The 15,909-nt window shown below is 39.3% G+C and overlaps 1 protein-coding gene across 4 annotated transcripts in view; it reads right to left on the bottom strand.

Moving 5' to 3' along the window:
- The window catches only part of DNAAF11 (dynein axonemal assembly factor 11), an 85,054-nt gene that overhangs the window by 35,786 nt on the left and 33,359 nt on the right, over positions 1-15,909 (bottom strand). For 3 of the 4 annotated variants that reach the window (XM_082363774.1, XM_082363771.1, XM_082363773.1), the window contains 4 exons: positions 13,683-13,858; positions 8,027-8,253; positions 3,008-3,199; positions 1,428-1,505 (listed from right to left, as the gene is read on the bottom strand). In XM_082363774.1, the coding sequence (XP_082219900.1) occupies positions 1,428-1,505; positions 3,008-3,199; positions 8,027-8,253; positions 13,683-13,751 (566 nt within the window). In that variant the 5' untranslated portion in view covers positions 13,752-13,858. The remainder of the gene's footprint in view (positions 1-1,427; positions 1,506-3,007; positions 3,200-8,026; positions 8,254-13,682; positions 13,859-15,909) is intronic. The other variant, XM_082363772.1, reaches the window with a different exon arrangement.

Genomic DNA, 15,909 nt, shown 5'->3' with positions numbered 1-15,909 from the left:
AGTGTTGAAATCATGGGATTTGGTGAGATCTCGAAAGAGTGAATGTGGAAAGAGAAGATAGTTGAGGAGTTTGCCCCAGAGCACTTAGGAGACAAGACGGAAAGGTTCCAGCAAAGCAGAAGAAGATGAAATGGTAGTAGGGTCAAAGAATCAGAAGCAAAGGGAAGAACCTGTTTCGAGAAGGTAAGTATGATCAATCTGGGCAAATCTGTTAGGTTAAGTAGATAGCTGAGATTTGAAAAGATGTGACTGAATATAGAAATGATGTGAACATGGAATATAGAAACGATGGGACTGCAGAAGCTTCTGTGGTCTCACTAGGGGCACGCAGAGCCCAGAGGGTCTCCCTCCAGCCCTGCTGTAGCCTGAAGAGAGACAGTCTCCCGACTAGATTTTTAAGTTCCTTGAAGGCAGAAATCTGTCATATTCACTTCTGTATCCCCAGGGATTAGCATCATGTGTTGTGCTGCATTCATGACTTCTGGATAAAGAAGGGGTGTGTGTGTGTGTGTGTGTGTGTGTGTGTGTGTGTGTTGGGGTGAGGTGGGGGTGAGATTATGAACTTGATCATGGAAACCACTAGAAATGGGCTAGCAGGGGCAAGTCAGACACACCACCTATTACCTACGTGGCCTTGGGCAAGTCATTCACCCCTCAGTTCAAGTTTTTGACCTGTGAAGAAGAAATACTGCCTATCACACAAGACTGCTGTGAAGGTGGCGCGAATGACGCCTAGGAGTGATTCAGGACAGCGCCTCTTCTATTGCGGTAACAGCACAGCAAACGAAATGATCAAAGTAAACAGGTTTTGAGTAACGAAGCCAGCAAGCTTGAGTTCGTAGGCGTTTTGATCTGTATTTTGACTACAAAAGGCCTTTTCTGCCTGCTTTCTAGTTTTAAATGTTAAAACAGCTAGATACTACTATACGTGAGGATTTCCAGTTGGAATATTTTTCCTCTCTCATCAACTCCACTGAGGTATTTATATCAATTTCTTTCCTTAGCTCTCAAATGCTTTGCAGATGTGTTCCAGGCTATAAAGTAGGTGTATAGGAGACTTATCAGTATCCTCAGCCAGCTTGCTCATGGCAGTTTTAAAAATTAAGAAACACAACAATGATGCACTTGGAATTTTCAGGCATAAAACTGTACATGGTTCAAAGTTTCAGGAGACACAGAAATAACTAAGATTTCCATATGTCAAGGTCATGTTTTGGATGCCAAGAAAACGAAATATAACATTACACACTTGAAAGCATAATGATGTTCTGCTTTCAAATACACACAAAATGACATTCTTATTAGGCTCATCAAGTTTGTTAAGAGTGGTCAGATATATTCTCTGCAGAGCAAACGTATCATTGAAACCATCGTATGACCAACACCACACATTCTACTTCTTCAAGTCTCCACTCGGCCTCACTTACTTGGGCTCATTTACATTCAGGGCTCTTCCATTCTCAGAGATCAGCACCCTGGGTGGTTTCACTTTCTTCTTTTTTTCACTTAATATTAGGGGTAGGTGGGAACATGGGGCGGGAGAGAGAAAAAAATAAACAAAGATAATATAAAAGCAATTAATGTGTGAAACAGTTTAAGAAAAATTAATCAGGTATTTGTGAATACATCAGCAATTCACTGTGATGAAGTCCATTGCTGGGAACTGACAATCGAGCCAAATTTCTGTGTGATTATATCTATATCTGTAAAGCAAAAATGTGACCAAGACAATTTGCCAGATAATTCGAATGGGGGAGAAAACTCCTTTTCATGAAATAGCCATGAATATTTAAATGAGTCTATTTTATGCATGATTTACTCAGCTAACTGTTAATTCTCCATTTGTGTATACATCTTCTACTTTAGTGAAAATTACAGTTTTTAAAATGCCAAATAGAATCTATTTTATAGAAATAAAAATACCAGTACATAGGATCTACATAAAAGGATGTCTATCACAGCATCATCTGCAGTGGCAAAACCTTGGAACCATCAAGAATGTCCATCAATGGAGGAATGATTGGATTGACTGTGGTACATTCATGCTATGAAATATTTTGCAGCTATTGAAAAATGTGTTCACTCTTTACCTACTCATCTAGAAAGTTATAGAAAAGTGTTGATGATGATTTAGTGAGAACAAATACATAAAATATAAGTCCACTTTTGTTTTTAAGAAAAGACCCTCAATCCTACGTTTGCAGAAATCATTTATATGATTGTAGCAGGTGGAGGAAGTTCTGGTAGGATGGACCCAAGCCTGCTAACTCTTGTTACCATGAAGGGGTAGCGATAAAAGGGAAATACATGGAGCAAAGAGGAAAGATTCATGGAATAACAAGAACGAAAATGTGGAACATAAATTCTGTTTATTTAAACACTTACTGAAAATACATAAAAACTTTAAAAAGGCATATATGGACAAGCTCTAGAAGATCAGATGGACAAATCCGTTTAAATGACAGAACTGCAGGCAATTCTTTGTCTTGGATTTCTGCTGTTCTTTTAATACAGATTGTATGGCATTTAACTTTATTTTATAATGTAAATTTATTCACATTTTTCTGGATCTTAAACTGGGTTCTCAGGTCCAATTAATAAGTTCATGTTTCCATGAACTACATTATTCTCCATGACACAGGACAATTAGAGGGCATTCAGAAGAGGAAAATAGCTCAGGAACCCATTAGATCGTGTAGACTATAGCACACTGAACTCAAGAATGACTTGGATAACTAGTATCTGTAAACCAGGCCATGCTCTTATTTGACACATTTGAAGTTGTTAAAAAGCTAAGGACATAGAAACAAAGCCCTACCTAAAATGCCACGATTCATGACATTCTAAAGAAGGGTTAGTAGATAACACTTCAACAAAAGGCTGAAATTAGAAAAAGCAAAGTCTGTGTGTGATAGCTAACACAGATTTAACACAGATAATGGGTGAAACAAGGTACAATCATGAAAATATACTCCATCAATCTCAATGATAGGATAAAATGGAATACCTTAATTTTTCTTGGTCTTTCCGTTGTTTTTCCATATGTCTCAGAGTTTCCAATCTAGATTCAGGAGTATACAAAGAGGGCTTATTCCAGAATTCCAGGTCGTCTTCACCGTTGTCTAATTTCTTTTTCTTACATTCCCCTTCTTGTATTTCTGGTGCCTGGACGTCGTCTTTGCTCTCTTCAGAAGATGGGCTAGAAAAGAACACAGGGCACGTTAAAACGAATAATAATGGATGTCTGAGTTTCATCCTGAATGCTGCCCCTTAAATATCTATGTTTTGTGTGTGTGTTATCTTCTTACCTTTGAATGACAAAATGTGTCTGAAAGAGAGCCTATCTGAGCCAAGTTGGAGGAAATTAGTGCCACAGCATTGGGGCAGGCCCACCTCATCTATCACCAGGAATATTGCAGTAATCAGGTTTAAGGGTTCATAGACCTGGCTGATGTGAGTCACCTGGGGAGCTTTGTACACAGTACAGATTCCTGGGCTCCCACCAGAGTCTCTCCAGTTGATTTGAAGTGGGGTCCAGGACCCTTGCTTTACAATATTTTGCAGGAGGTTCTGATGATCAAACAAACTCAGGGACCACTGGGCCTTAGCAATCACCCCACCTCCAGTCTTACACCCTTCAATTCCATCCTCCACCCTGCTCCCAGAGGAATCTTTCTAAAAAATTTAATCATATTATTTCCAGGCTCTTTAATGATTCTCTACCTCTAAAATTCTCCAGTGGGATATATGAGATTGCCCATGGTACGGCCTCTAACTACTCCATTTTTCATGGATAACTTTGGATTTTGTAGCTTTATATGGCAACGGTGCTCTGCCCTCTTTTTTATTCATGTTTTGCGGACTGTCAGAGAATTACATGATGTCTCTATATGGCATCAAATAAGTATTATATGATATTCAACATTCATTCAACATGGATTCAAGTAATATTTATTGAGTGTCTTTCTGTGTGCCAGGCACCAGAGAGACAGCCCTAGTCAAGACAGACAGCAACACTACTTACAGGAGACTCTATTCTAGCAGAGAGAAAAGGACATCATTCAAACAGTACACAATTAGGATAGGCTCTCTCCCCTCACCTCTCCCTAGAACATGCTCTGTTACAAAATGACATTAAATGAAAAAATCTACAGGAAGCCTTTAGTACCAAGTATGGCAAATAGTAAGTTCTCATTAAATGTTAGATTTTGTTATTGTTGTTACTGAAATGAGATGACACAAAATGCTCATTTCGTTGACCTTCAAATAAGATGTTTTTTGAAAGAAGGGACAAAAACTACCAGAATATGAAATTTAAGTAGTATAAACGGAACACAGTAAAATCTGCTTAGATACCTTACATATTATAAAATGCAACTAGACAGTTCAATAAGCAAAATAGAGCAAATTACTGAAAATAAATGCTTTGCCACATAGTTATGGTTCTTTACGGTACTGGAAAAAAAAACAATCTATTAAGGGAGTCTATAATATTCTACAATATTTTAGCTAATGGTCACTGAAATAATTGGTTTCATTCTCATTAAAAAAATTTTGTTTGGCAAACAGAAACAAACTCACAGACATAGAAAACAAACTTATGGTTACCAAAGGGGAAAGGTGGGGGGAAGGATAAATTAAGAGTTTGTGAGACAGATATACACTACTATATATAAAATAGATAAACAACAAGGATCTACTATGTAGCACAGGGAACTATATTCAACATCTTGTAATAAGCTATAATGGAAAAGAATCTGAAAAAGAATATATATATAACTGAATCACTTGGCTGTACACCTAAAACTAACACAACATTGTAAATCAGCTATACTTCAATAAGAAATTGAAAAAAAAAATGTGGACAAAGTGAGTTTGTTCTAGAAATTCAAGGATGGTTTAATATTGAAAAATCTATTAATGTTAATTCAACACAACAACAGAAAAACATGATTTTCTCAATAGATGCAGAAAAAGCATTCAATAAAAATCCAGTATCCATGATGATAAAAGCTGTTCATCAACTTGGAATAAAAGAAAACTAACTTAATTCTACCAAAGCCTCACAGGAATCATTATACTTAATGATGAGGAATTGGAAACATTCTTTTCAAAGTCAGGAACAAGATAACAGATACCCATTCTTACTGCTATTATTCTACCCCGTACTGGAGGCTCAGCAGGCACCATAAAAAATAAAAAGCAGAGGTAGAAGGATTGGAAAAAAATTTTAAGTTGCTGTTTATTAAAAAAATGGGTTTTTCTACATAGAAAACACAGGATAATCTACAGACTAACTGTTGCATCTTTTTAAAAAGTTCAGCAAGATTGCATAATACAGTATCAGTACACAGAAACCATTTGTCTCTATATACATCAGAAAGACCCAATTAAAAGCCTATTTTTAAAATCCCATTCTACAAGATACTTAGAAATAAATCTAATAAGAAATGGTATAAAACCTTTATAGAGAAAAATTATAAAAACTTATTGAAGGACTCAGAAGAAGGTCTAAATAAATAGAGCTATTACAAAGTTCAGCAAGGAAAGAATCAATGTCCTGAAGATGTCAACTTTCCCCTTATTAATGTGTAAACTAAATGCAATTTCAATCAAAATTACACTAGGGATCTGGGGGGAATTTGAATGGCAGATTCTAAAATTCTCACAGAAGAGTAAAAAAGAGTAAAGAAGAGCCAAGATAATTTTGAAACACAAAAATATCTCCTATCAAAGATCAAGATTTATAGAAATTGAAACCATGTGGAGGTACTCCCATGGAGGAGTCCAGAGAGCCCAGAAATGGGCCCATGAATTACGAGAAGAGGGTATATAATACGGGAGAAGAATAGCACTTTAATCAATGGGGCACAAACAAACAAACCTGTGTGGGAAGTGATTAGCACCCTACCTCACACTGTTGTCAAGTTATTCCAGATAGACAGATATGACACTGGGGTATTGAAAAATTTCATAAACAAGATCAGAAAGTATAAACATAAGTTTAACTACATTAATACTTCTAAATTCTGTAAAACAAGCACTTATCAAAATTAAACACAAGTCACCGACAGAGAGAATATACTTGCAAAGCTCATAAGGACTAAAGAATTTGCATCTAGAATATAAAAGAACTATAAATTAATAAGAAAAAAAAGTACAACTTATTTAAAATAGGCAGAGGTCTTGAATAGAAGAAATCTGAATAGCCAATAAACATATAAGAAGACATTTAAGATACAGAAACTCACTCGTAATTCTAGAAATTCAAATTAAACATTAGATGCTATTTAACAACCAACTTGATTAGCCAATGTTTCAAGAGATCACATTATCTACTACTGGCAAAGATTAGGAACTCTCCTATACTGCTAATATATGAGTTAAAATTAGTACACTTTAAAAAACAATTGGGCAATGCATATAAAGTCGAAAAGATGTTTATAATTAATATGTAGCAATTGCTGAATACGCTACAGAAACTTCCATACTTGCACAAGGAGATGTGTGCACCATTGTCTGAAAAAAACAAGAAAGGGGAAACCACAGATTGTTGGAGCTGGTGCATATTCTGATTGGTCAGGAATAAAGAACTGCTGCTAAATATTTTGAATATCACCTCTGGGATAAACTGTGATTTATTCATTCGATGGAATTTTATTCCACAGTTAGAATGAATGAACTAGTTCTACGTGTCTTCATATGCATAAGTCTCAAAAACATAATACTGAATGAAAAGCAAAGCTGTAGAAAGATATTCATGCTGAAAAAAACAACAACATGAAACTACTCTTGTTTAAGGAGGCATAATTATGTAGTAAATACATTACAATATGGATGGGATCAACATTATACCAAACACAGACTAACTTTAGGATGGTGGACACCATGGAGGATGAAAGGAGGAGTGGGATGGGGGAGAAATACTTAAGGAGCTTCTCCTCTATTGATATTTTATTTCTCATTTAAAAATAAAAGATCCAGGGACATCCCTGGCAGTCCAGTGGTTAAGACTCTGCGCTTCTGCTGCAGGGGGTGTAGCTCTGAAACCTGGTCAGGGAACTAAGATTTTGCGTGCTGTGTGGCATGCCTGAAAAAAAATAATAATGAAGTGCAGTGAAGTGAAATGAAATGAAATAAAATAAAATAAGATCCAAAGCAAACATGCAAACTATTGACATTTATTATTAAGCTGCCTATTTATTTTTTTTAACATTTATGTACATCTGAAATATTTTATAATTATTATTTTCTCAAGCTTAAGAGATTCTGTTACAAAATATTTAAAGCTTTCGTTGTATGGAATCAAATCAACTGACTATAGGTGCAATTCCCTTAAAATAAGCAAGCATGAAAAATTCATGCTTGTAAAAATGACCAATTGGGGCTTATTAATCGCATTAAAAATGTATTCATTACATAATTCACAAAACAGAACATCTTATGATATAATCAAAATTACTCAATTTATAATAATGTGATTTGCATTTAACTTTTCTAAAATATTCCTACTTTATAAATCAAAGTACACCTGTTAATTTATCCTTCCTGTGCATCTTTTAGAGAGATTTGTCTGAAGATAATTTTAGATGCAAATTAAAGTTGCTAGTTTGAAAAGGCTTTAAGGGAGGAAAGCCTCACAGAATTGTCACAAACAATGGGATGATCATACATCGTCTTCACCCAAAATTCACATCATAATTTATTCTTCAAATCAGTTGTCTGGAATATAAGTGAAACTGTGAACACATTGGGAAGAGAACTTTTTAACAAAAGTTTTGCTTTTAACACAAGTTAACTATAAAGTACACTCTATTAAGTGACATGCAGAGTAGTATTTAGTGGTTATTCAATGTTCTTTCCTGCATTGTGGTAACATACAGCCCTTCACAATAGGAAATGAAAGGTTTTTATTTCTGCTTTTTGGTTTTGCCTTGTTGTTTTTACTCATACTGTACAAGTAAGAGGTAAATAAAACAGGAGGACACTGACAATTTTTAAAAAGAAAAAAAAAAAAGTTACATACAGAGTAGCACCGATGTCTGTGTACCAACGTCCATCAAAGCCTGTGTGCCTTCCCTCCTTCTCGCCTTCGTTTTCCTCCTCCTGCAGTTTCCTCTGAGTCTCTTCCTTGTCCTTGGCTCGTTTGAGGCAGTAAGCTTTCTCCTGCTCTCTGATTTGTTGTTCAACTACTGGAAAGTCCTGTAATGCCTGAATCCTTTCTGAACGCTCAATTTCTTTACCATCCAACCACTGGAATAAAAAACAGCCAACACAGTGCATTTATTCAAAAGTCGCAATTGGAATCAGCCCCAAGTGGACTTTGCTTGCAAGATGAGAAATAATAAATTATGCGCCTTAGTGATATGGAATTAAAAGCAAAGTAATTAATGGGAAACGTCAGAAACTTTGATCTAAATCAATGTTTACTTCATACAATTAACACAGTTTACAAAGTATCTTTACTGGTAATAATAATAAGTAGGTCTCCTGTTGAAACCGATTATTAATGACAAGCTCCCAAAATATAGTAATTTTATAACTGCTCACTATGTAAAGAATTTCAGTGCCTCAAGTCAAGTCCCAAATGCTCTCTGCCAAAAAGGGCCTTGTACATCACACAAAATTGAGCTCTATTGCAAGTGAGCCCGTGTTCTACCCTTGACAAGACATGCAGAGTGTATTATTAATTCTTATGGTCACTGTTTTCACCTGGTACCTCTATAGGGATTGTTCCAAATTGAAATATTAAAAACACCAACCCAAAATCTGAAGGTTCAAAGCTACCAATTTAGAGATGCCTACTTATTTACTGAGGCTTTTTCTACAAAGAGAGGTGAGGTATTTAGAAAAGTGTGGTAGGCAGAATAATGGTCCCCCAAGAATGTCCACTTTCTAATCCCTGTGAGTGTTACCTTCCATGGTAAAAATGACTTTGCAGGTGCGATTAAGTTAAGGATGTTAAAATGGGGAGATTATCCTGGATTATCTGGGTGGGCCGGATGTAATCACAGGGGTCTTTATAAAGGAAAGAAGGCAGCAGATGTGTCAGGGTCAGAGTTAGGGAGAGGTCTGCAGATGCTACATGGCTGGCCTTAAAGATGGAGGAAGGGGCAGAGACTCAAAAATGCAGGCACCCTCTAGAAGCTGAGAAATGCAGGGAAACAAAATTTCTTCTGAAGCCTACAAAAGGAACAGAGTCTTGCCAACACCACAATCTTAGATTCTGACCTCCAAAACAAAGAGTTTATATTTGTGTTGTTTTAAACCACTGAGTTTGTGGCCATTCATTACCACAGCAAAAGGAAACTAACACAAACAAATACAAAACACACAAAGATGGAGTTAAATATGAATTTTAAAAAATTATCAGGAGCAGTTATGGGCTTCCCTGGTGGTGCAGTGGTTAAAAATCCACCTGCCAATGCAGGGGACACGGGTTCAAGCCCTGGTCCGGGAAGATCCCACATGCCGCGGAGCAACTAGGCCCGTGTGCCACAACTACTGAGCCTGCGCTCTAGAGCCCACGAGCCACAACTACTGAAGCCCACGCGCCACAACTACTGAAGCCCATGCACCTAGAGCCCGTGCCCCGCAACATGAGAAGCCACTGCAATGAGAAGCCTGCACACCGCAACGAAGAGTAGCCTCCACTCGCCGCAGCTAGAGAAAAGCCTGCGTGCAGCAACAAAGACCCAACGCAGCCAAAAAAATAAATAAAATAAAATAATAAAATAAATAAATTAAAAAATAATAAAAAAATAAAAATTATCAGGAGCAGTTAATTAAAAATCAAAATTATAATGTCGCTATTTGGAAAAGACATAATTTAAAGTAGGTTTTGGTCATAAGAACTCATATGGCTGCTGTAGATGGGCGGCAGAATTGGCTCTGAGCTTGCTGGCAGCCAAAGCAACACAGAAAAACATCATCGATGAAGCGATTTTTGCTTTCTTTACTGAGAAAATATACTCGTTTCTAGCTTCTCTCTAATACTTAGTTCTAAAACACATTTCTAAAGTAGAGTTTCTTAGTGGAGATCTTGAGAGATGTCACGCATTGTTTCTGTAGCAACATGTCCATACATAACAGTCTTCACAAAGCTGTCTCTTCTAACATCCTTCAGTGAAAGGTGAGGCCATAATGATAAAATCCAATTCAATAAAACCTATTATTTAAGGTGATAAGTAATTGTGGTCTAAGTACTTAGCTTTTTTTTTTTTTTTTTTGGTAATTAACCTACTTTAAGCTAGGGTTAAGATCTAAGCAATTCTGGGACTGTGGTTAAGACTCTGAACTTCCACTGCAGGGGGCGCAGGTTCGATCCCTGGTCAAGGAACTAAGATCCCACATGCTGCACAGAGCGGCCAAAAAAAAAAAAAAAAAGATCTAAACAATTTGGAAAATTCTGGATAAATATAATTTCTTTCACTGGAATTTTGATGAACATTGTGAAGAAGGTGATATATTCTCTTACCTGTATCTGGGATGTAAGGATTTAAGTATTAACTTTATATATATATACATATATATTATTATATATAATATATATATATTTCCTTATACTTGGGTTAAATAAACATTGATATAATTTAGACCTACTGTTTCTAAAAGATTATGACCAATAAACCCCTTGTCACCAATACAGGCAGGAAGCAGAAGACCTCATACTGGGAACTGATGACAAATTTGAGATGGTGTCACATGTATGCCAGCACCTGTTCTCGGGGCCTTCTTATTGGATCTCAGGTTTTTGAAGACTTTTGTTAGGTAGTTTTCAAAATTGGCCTAAGTTTTCTTCAGTCCAAAATCACAGCTGAATTCAGAAGTCCTGATGAACTGAGAGATTAAGTTTTAGGCTGTGCATTGCAGTATTCCTTGATCTTTATTCACTTAGAGTTCTTGCAACACAGAGGCAGAGTGTCTACGTCTCTTGATAATAATAATTGCGCGTGTGCTTCAGCAAAGAAGAGAGAGAGAAACTAAGATTTATTGAGGGCCTCAGAGAACTTCTTTAAAGTAGGAATTATTAATCCATTATAAATGAGAAAAATGAGGCATGCAACTCACGGGTAGCAGAGACATGAGTCCTATCCTCGTTTGTCTGCTACAAAACTTTTCCCACTAGGCTACAGTGCCTACTTACCACCTGGAGTGGCTCAGACACTAGGAAGAGGATACTTGAAAAGGGCTGAATCTCCTCACACCTCTTGTGCGTGTCTGTCTAAATAACTACTCTGTTGTTATGAGTTAAATTGTGTTTCCCCCCAAAAAAAGTTATGTTGAAGTCCTAACCCCCAGTACCTCAGAATGTGACCTTATTTGGAAATAGGGTCCCTGCAGATGTAATCAGTTAAGATGAGATTATTCTGCAGTAGGGTGGGCCCCTAATTCAAATGACTGGTGTCCTTAAAAAAAGATGGGAGTGACGCTTCCACAAGCCAAGGAAAGTCAAAGCTTGCCAGTACCCACCAGAAGCTGGGAGAAAGGCATGGAACAGATGCTGCCTCACAGACTCAGAAGCAACCAACCCACACCTTGATCTAGAACTTCTAGTGTCCAGAACAATGAGATAAATTCCTGATGTTCAAGCCACCCCGTTTGCAGAACTTAGTTATGTCAGCCCTAGGAAAATAATACATCCGTTAATGCAACTCCTTTCAAGTAGATCACAAACTTTCAATGGAATGGTAACTAAGACTCTAAAATTTATCAAGCTGTTTTTAAATACTAGTAAACACATTTATGAATACTATATTTCAAAGGGAGGCTGTTGCCTGTTGTAACAGCTTATTCAGAACAGTCTTTCTGAAAGGAAAGACTGGACCTGAAGCCTGTACATTAACCCAGACAGAAGCAGTGAGTGTGGTTATGGTGTGAATGGTGGGCTATTAGGTTCAAATCCCACCAGGGTCACTTGCCAGGTGTGTCACCTTAAACAAGGAGCATCAGCTCTCCAAGGCCTGGCTCCCTCATCTCAGAATGCACCTAATCATCTCCCTGCGAGAGTCCGGGAGTATCAGAGATGCTGTGTCCAAAGCACCTGGAACAACCCTGGCCCGTGCTTCGGGCACCTGTCTGATGGCTCTCACACACCCCTAGCCCAAGCACTGCAGAGTTGACAGGGGGCCCAGCTGTGATGACAATCTCTGCACCCTTCCAGGGAGATGGTTCACAGCACCCATTTTCTCTGAAATTCTGGCTCTCATCAGTTCATTTTTTTAGGAAGTCATTGTACAATGATGATCAGCCTGGGTTATGTTTGATCTACTTCATCACTCATTCTACATATATATTCTAGATTCAATTACCTGAAGCACTCATTCTCTTAATCAAAGAAATTTTACATTAGAAGAAATGTGTTCTAACAATCCAGCTATTTTGACTACACAGAACACGGCAGCCTAAAAACAAATGTCCTCTGAGGATAGAGGAAAAGGACTGCTAGAAAGCCAGGGCCTCCACACATTCTCTCTGCAGAAGCAAAATGCTGTCCCTGCTGCTGGAGGGACACCAAGAGGACGTGACCGCTGGATGGCCTGCGAGCTGGACCTGGGCAGTCACAGGCTGCTCAGCCCCTCCCCTGTCCTTGGAATGTACCTTCTGCCCGCTGCTCCCACACTAGGAGCTGTTCCAAGGGTGCAGCCTTGAGACAGTAAGGCTTTGTTGAGACCCTCTGGACGGTGTATGTGACTGAACCCAGTTAAGGCCTCTCTATAAACTTGTAAGATTATGGCGGGCAGGCGCAGAGATCTACTCGTCCTGTTGCCCAGAACAAGCTTGGTAAGTAGGTTTCCTTGTTTATTAAACCTGCCACCTACCCATCTGGAGTCCTGCCTCTTTCTTTGGTCTCTCCTTGCCCTCCGTGCATGGGGGCCAGTTTCAGATTTCACCTGGGAAGCCCCCAAGGTTTCAAACCAACACATGCAGGTCAGGAACTCTTGGAATTACATGGACATTAATATTACTACTTAAATATTCTCAGGTGTATGATTTCTCTAGAAACCATATGTTGTTTCCCAGTACCAAAAGTATCGAATATGGGGAGATTTGGCATAAGAAATTAACACACAGAGCAGTGGCTCTCAAATGAGGTCCCTGGACGGTAGCATCAGCAGCACCTGAAAGCCTGTTAGAAATACAAATTCTTGGGTGCCCATCAGACCTACTGAATCAGAAACTCTGGGGGAGGGGCCCAGCGAACCCCATCTAAGTACTCCAAAGCATACCAGAGTTTGAGAATTACTAACATAGCGAATGAATTAATAGAAAGCAATTGTGAGAAATAATACTTTAAAAAGCACAGTAGTTTAAGACTATGAAATACAAAGGTATATAGCTGTTGCCACCTCAAAAGCCCTAAACTTTTGGTTTGCTACTAGTAATAAGGAACGCTCTTTGTAACAATGACTTGAACTCACCAAGAAAGTTCAATTAAACTGTGTGTGTTCTGAATGAGAAAGGAGAAGAGCATGCAATTTATTTTTCAAAGGTTTATTAAAGCTATAATATTAAAACAACTTTAAAGGATCAGTGAGCCAAAGACTTGGTTTTGATTTTCTGGAATATTCCATCCTCTAAAACAACACATTCTCTGAAAATGCTGTGAATAAATCAGGAATCATTGTAGTTGCTTGTTTTCATTTTTCTGAGAATTTTGTATCACTGAAAAAAAAGCATACCTTTAGTTGTTGAAGAGTGGCCACCACGAACTGTCTGTAGCCGTCAAAGTCAGCGCAGGGGTTTCCCATGAGGAAGAGCTCCTTCAGGTGGATGTTGTGTTGAAGGGTTTTCACGCTGCTCAGCTCTCCAATGAAATTTACCGTCAGGTCAAGCTTTGTCAGCCCTTCACATCCTGCTGAGAGAAATGAAAAGAAAACAAAGCCAGAAAAATCACACAGGCAGTAAAATGTGTACAATAACACATCATAGAAATAACAGTTCCAATATTTTAAGTCTGTTGATTAATTGCACTGCTTACCAAGAAGTGGTTTTTCAGAAACCTCAAAAAGGCTTAGTCTTGACTCACTTTTCTATCTGTGTTTCCCCTTACTTTCAACCCCTTAGTCCCTCCAGCCAAAGGAAATCATCTTCCTGCCCGTATCCATAAGCTCTGGGCTGTTCACATTTAGATTTGGCCACTATCTGGCGTGACTGCATCATGTTGACAAATCTAACGGAGCCTCTTCAATGCACTATGTCACTAGAAGAGTCTGCTGCATGTGGCACAATCGACCATGGATTGTCTCTTAAATCTCTCAACTGTCTTGAAACAGTGATGCTACTCTTTCCTTGTTCTCCTTTATAATGTAGTCTATTCCTCTTGATCTCTTTTACAGACTTTTCCACTCCATCAGTGGTGATGGAGATTTCCATCCTTGACCCAATATTCCCTCTCCTTATGGTCTTGATGACAGTAGTCATGTTCACTGGTTTCACTAACCCCAGATTCTGATGACTCCCAAACAATAACCCCATGTCTGACCATCCAACTCAATATCACACTCCTGTTTCTACATGCCTGCAAGACATATCACATTCCTCATGTCCAAACTGAAGTCTCCACTCTCTACTCCTCACTCACTCTCACTCTCTACTCCTACTCTCACTCTCTACTCCTCAAGACAGCTTTTCTGCCTTCTTTATGTCTAAACTCTACCGATGTCTTCACCATTTTGGTATCAGATGTGATTCGACACCAAGAGTCAATCAGGGTTAACTAGGAAGTTAACCTCAACTATCCTCTTAGCCCCTTCACATCACCAGTCATCAAGCCACGCAGATCTTAAGTCCTGAATTCTTTTTACGTACTTCTTGTCCACTATAATCCTACTACCAATATTCCAGTTCAGGTTCTTGTCACCCTTTGCAGGCAGTATGGTGTATCTCCTAACTCGTCTCCCTATTTTGAGAACATAGGAAGGAAGGAAGGAAAGAAAGATGGACACAAGGAAGGGAGAGAGGAAGAAAAGGTCTGTCAAGGTGGCTCCTCCTCTTCCCCGCTCTTTCCTTTCCCTTCCCTTTCCTTCTCTTCCCTTCCTTTCAGAACAACTAATTCCTAAAGCCATCAGGGGAGGCAGGGTAAAGAAGGAGTAGAGAGGCGAGCGATAGCTACGTTGGTCCAGAGCGGAGTGGTGGAGCCCAAACAGGGTGAGGACGGTGTGCAGAGAGCTGCGCTGTGCTGGAAGCCGCAGCCCCAGCAGTGAGGGTCATCCCGGGTGCAGGTGGTCTGGCACGAGTGCAGGAGTCCAAACCCAGTGAGGAAGGCATCCCTGCAGAGCGGGATGGTGGGTAGGAACCTGGGCAGGATGAAAAGAGCATCCACGCCAAAGACAGCCAACCATGGGGTGTCAGTGCAGACAGGATGGTATCAACAAGGAAGGGCAGCCTGACTCGAGGAATCAGAGCCCAGGGAAGGTAGAGAGGGTGTCCTCACACGACACCCAGCAAGAGGCATCAGAGACCAAGTAGGGTGAAGAGGGGTCCGCAGGGGAGGAGCACCAGAAGCAAGGTGTCAGAGCTTGAGGAGGGCGAGGAGGGTATCCTAACGAGGGCTAGCGTGGGCATTGGGAGCGTAAGCCAGGGGAACAAGGCATCCACGGAGGGGACAACCTAGGGTTGGGCATGCAGACCAAGCAGGGCAAGGAGCTTGAGCCATGGACGGGCCGCGCAGAGGGGGTGTCAGAGCTCAAGCTGGCTGAGAAGGCAGTAAGGAAGCCTAATGTCCTGGGTCAGAGAGGAACGTCCCAGCCAAACTCTTGCTGAATTCCTCACCCACAAAACTGGGTGGCGAAAGAAAGCTGTTTCAGGGCACTAAGTCCTGGCATGGTTTTTTTTCCGCTGCAATAGATAACTGCAACTGTAAGGCAAATAAGCTAAGAAATGAACAAAGTTCAACAAAGCTACAAA

This window comes from Balaenoptera borealis (assembly GCF_965194805.1).
Source record: "Balaenoptera borealis genome assembly, chromosome: 17".
NCBI lineage: Eukaryota > Metazoa > Chordata > Mammalia > Artiodactyla > Balaenopteridae > Balaenoptera > Balaenoptera borealis.
This window is presented reverse-complemented; position numbering and strand designations above follow the sequence as displayed.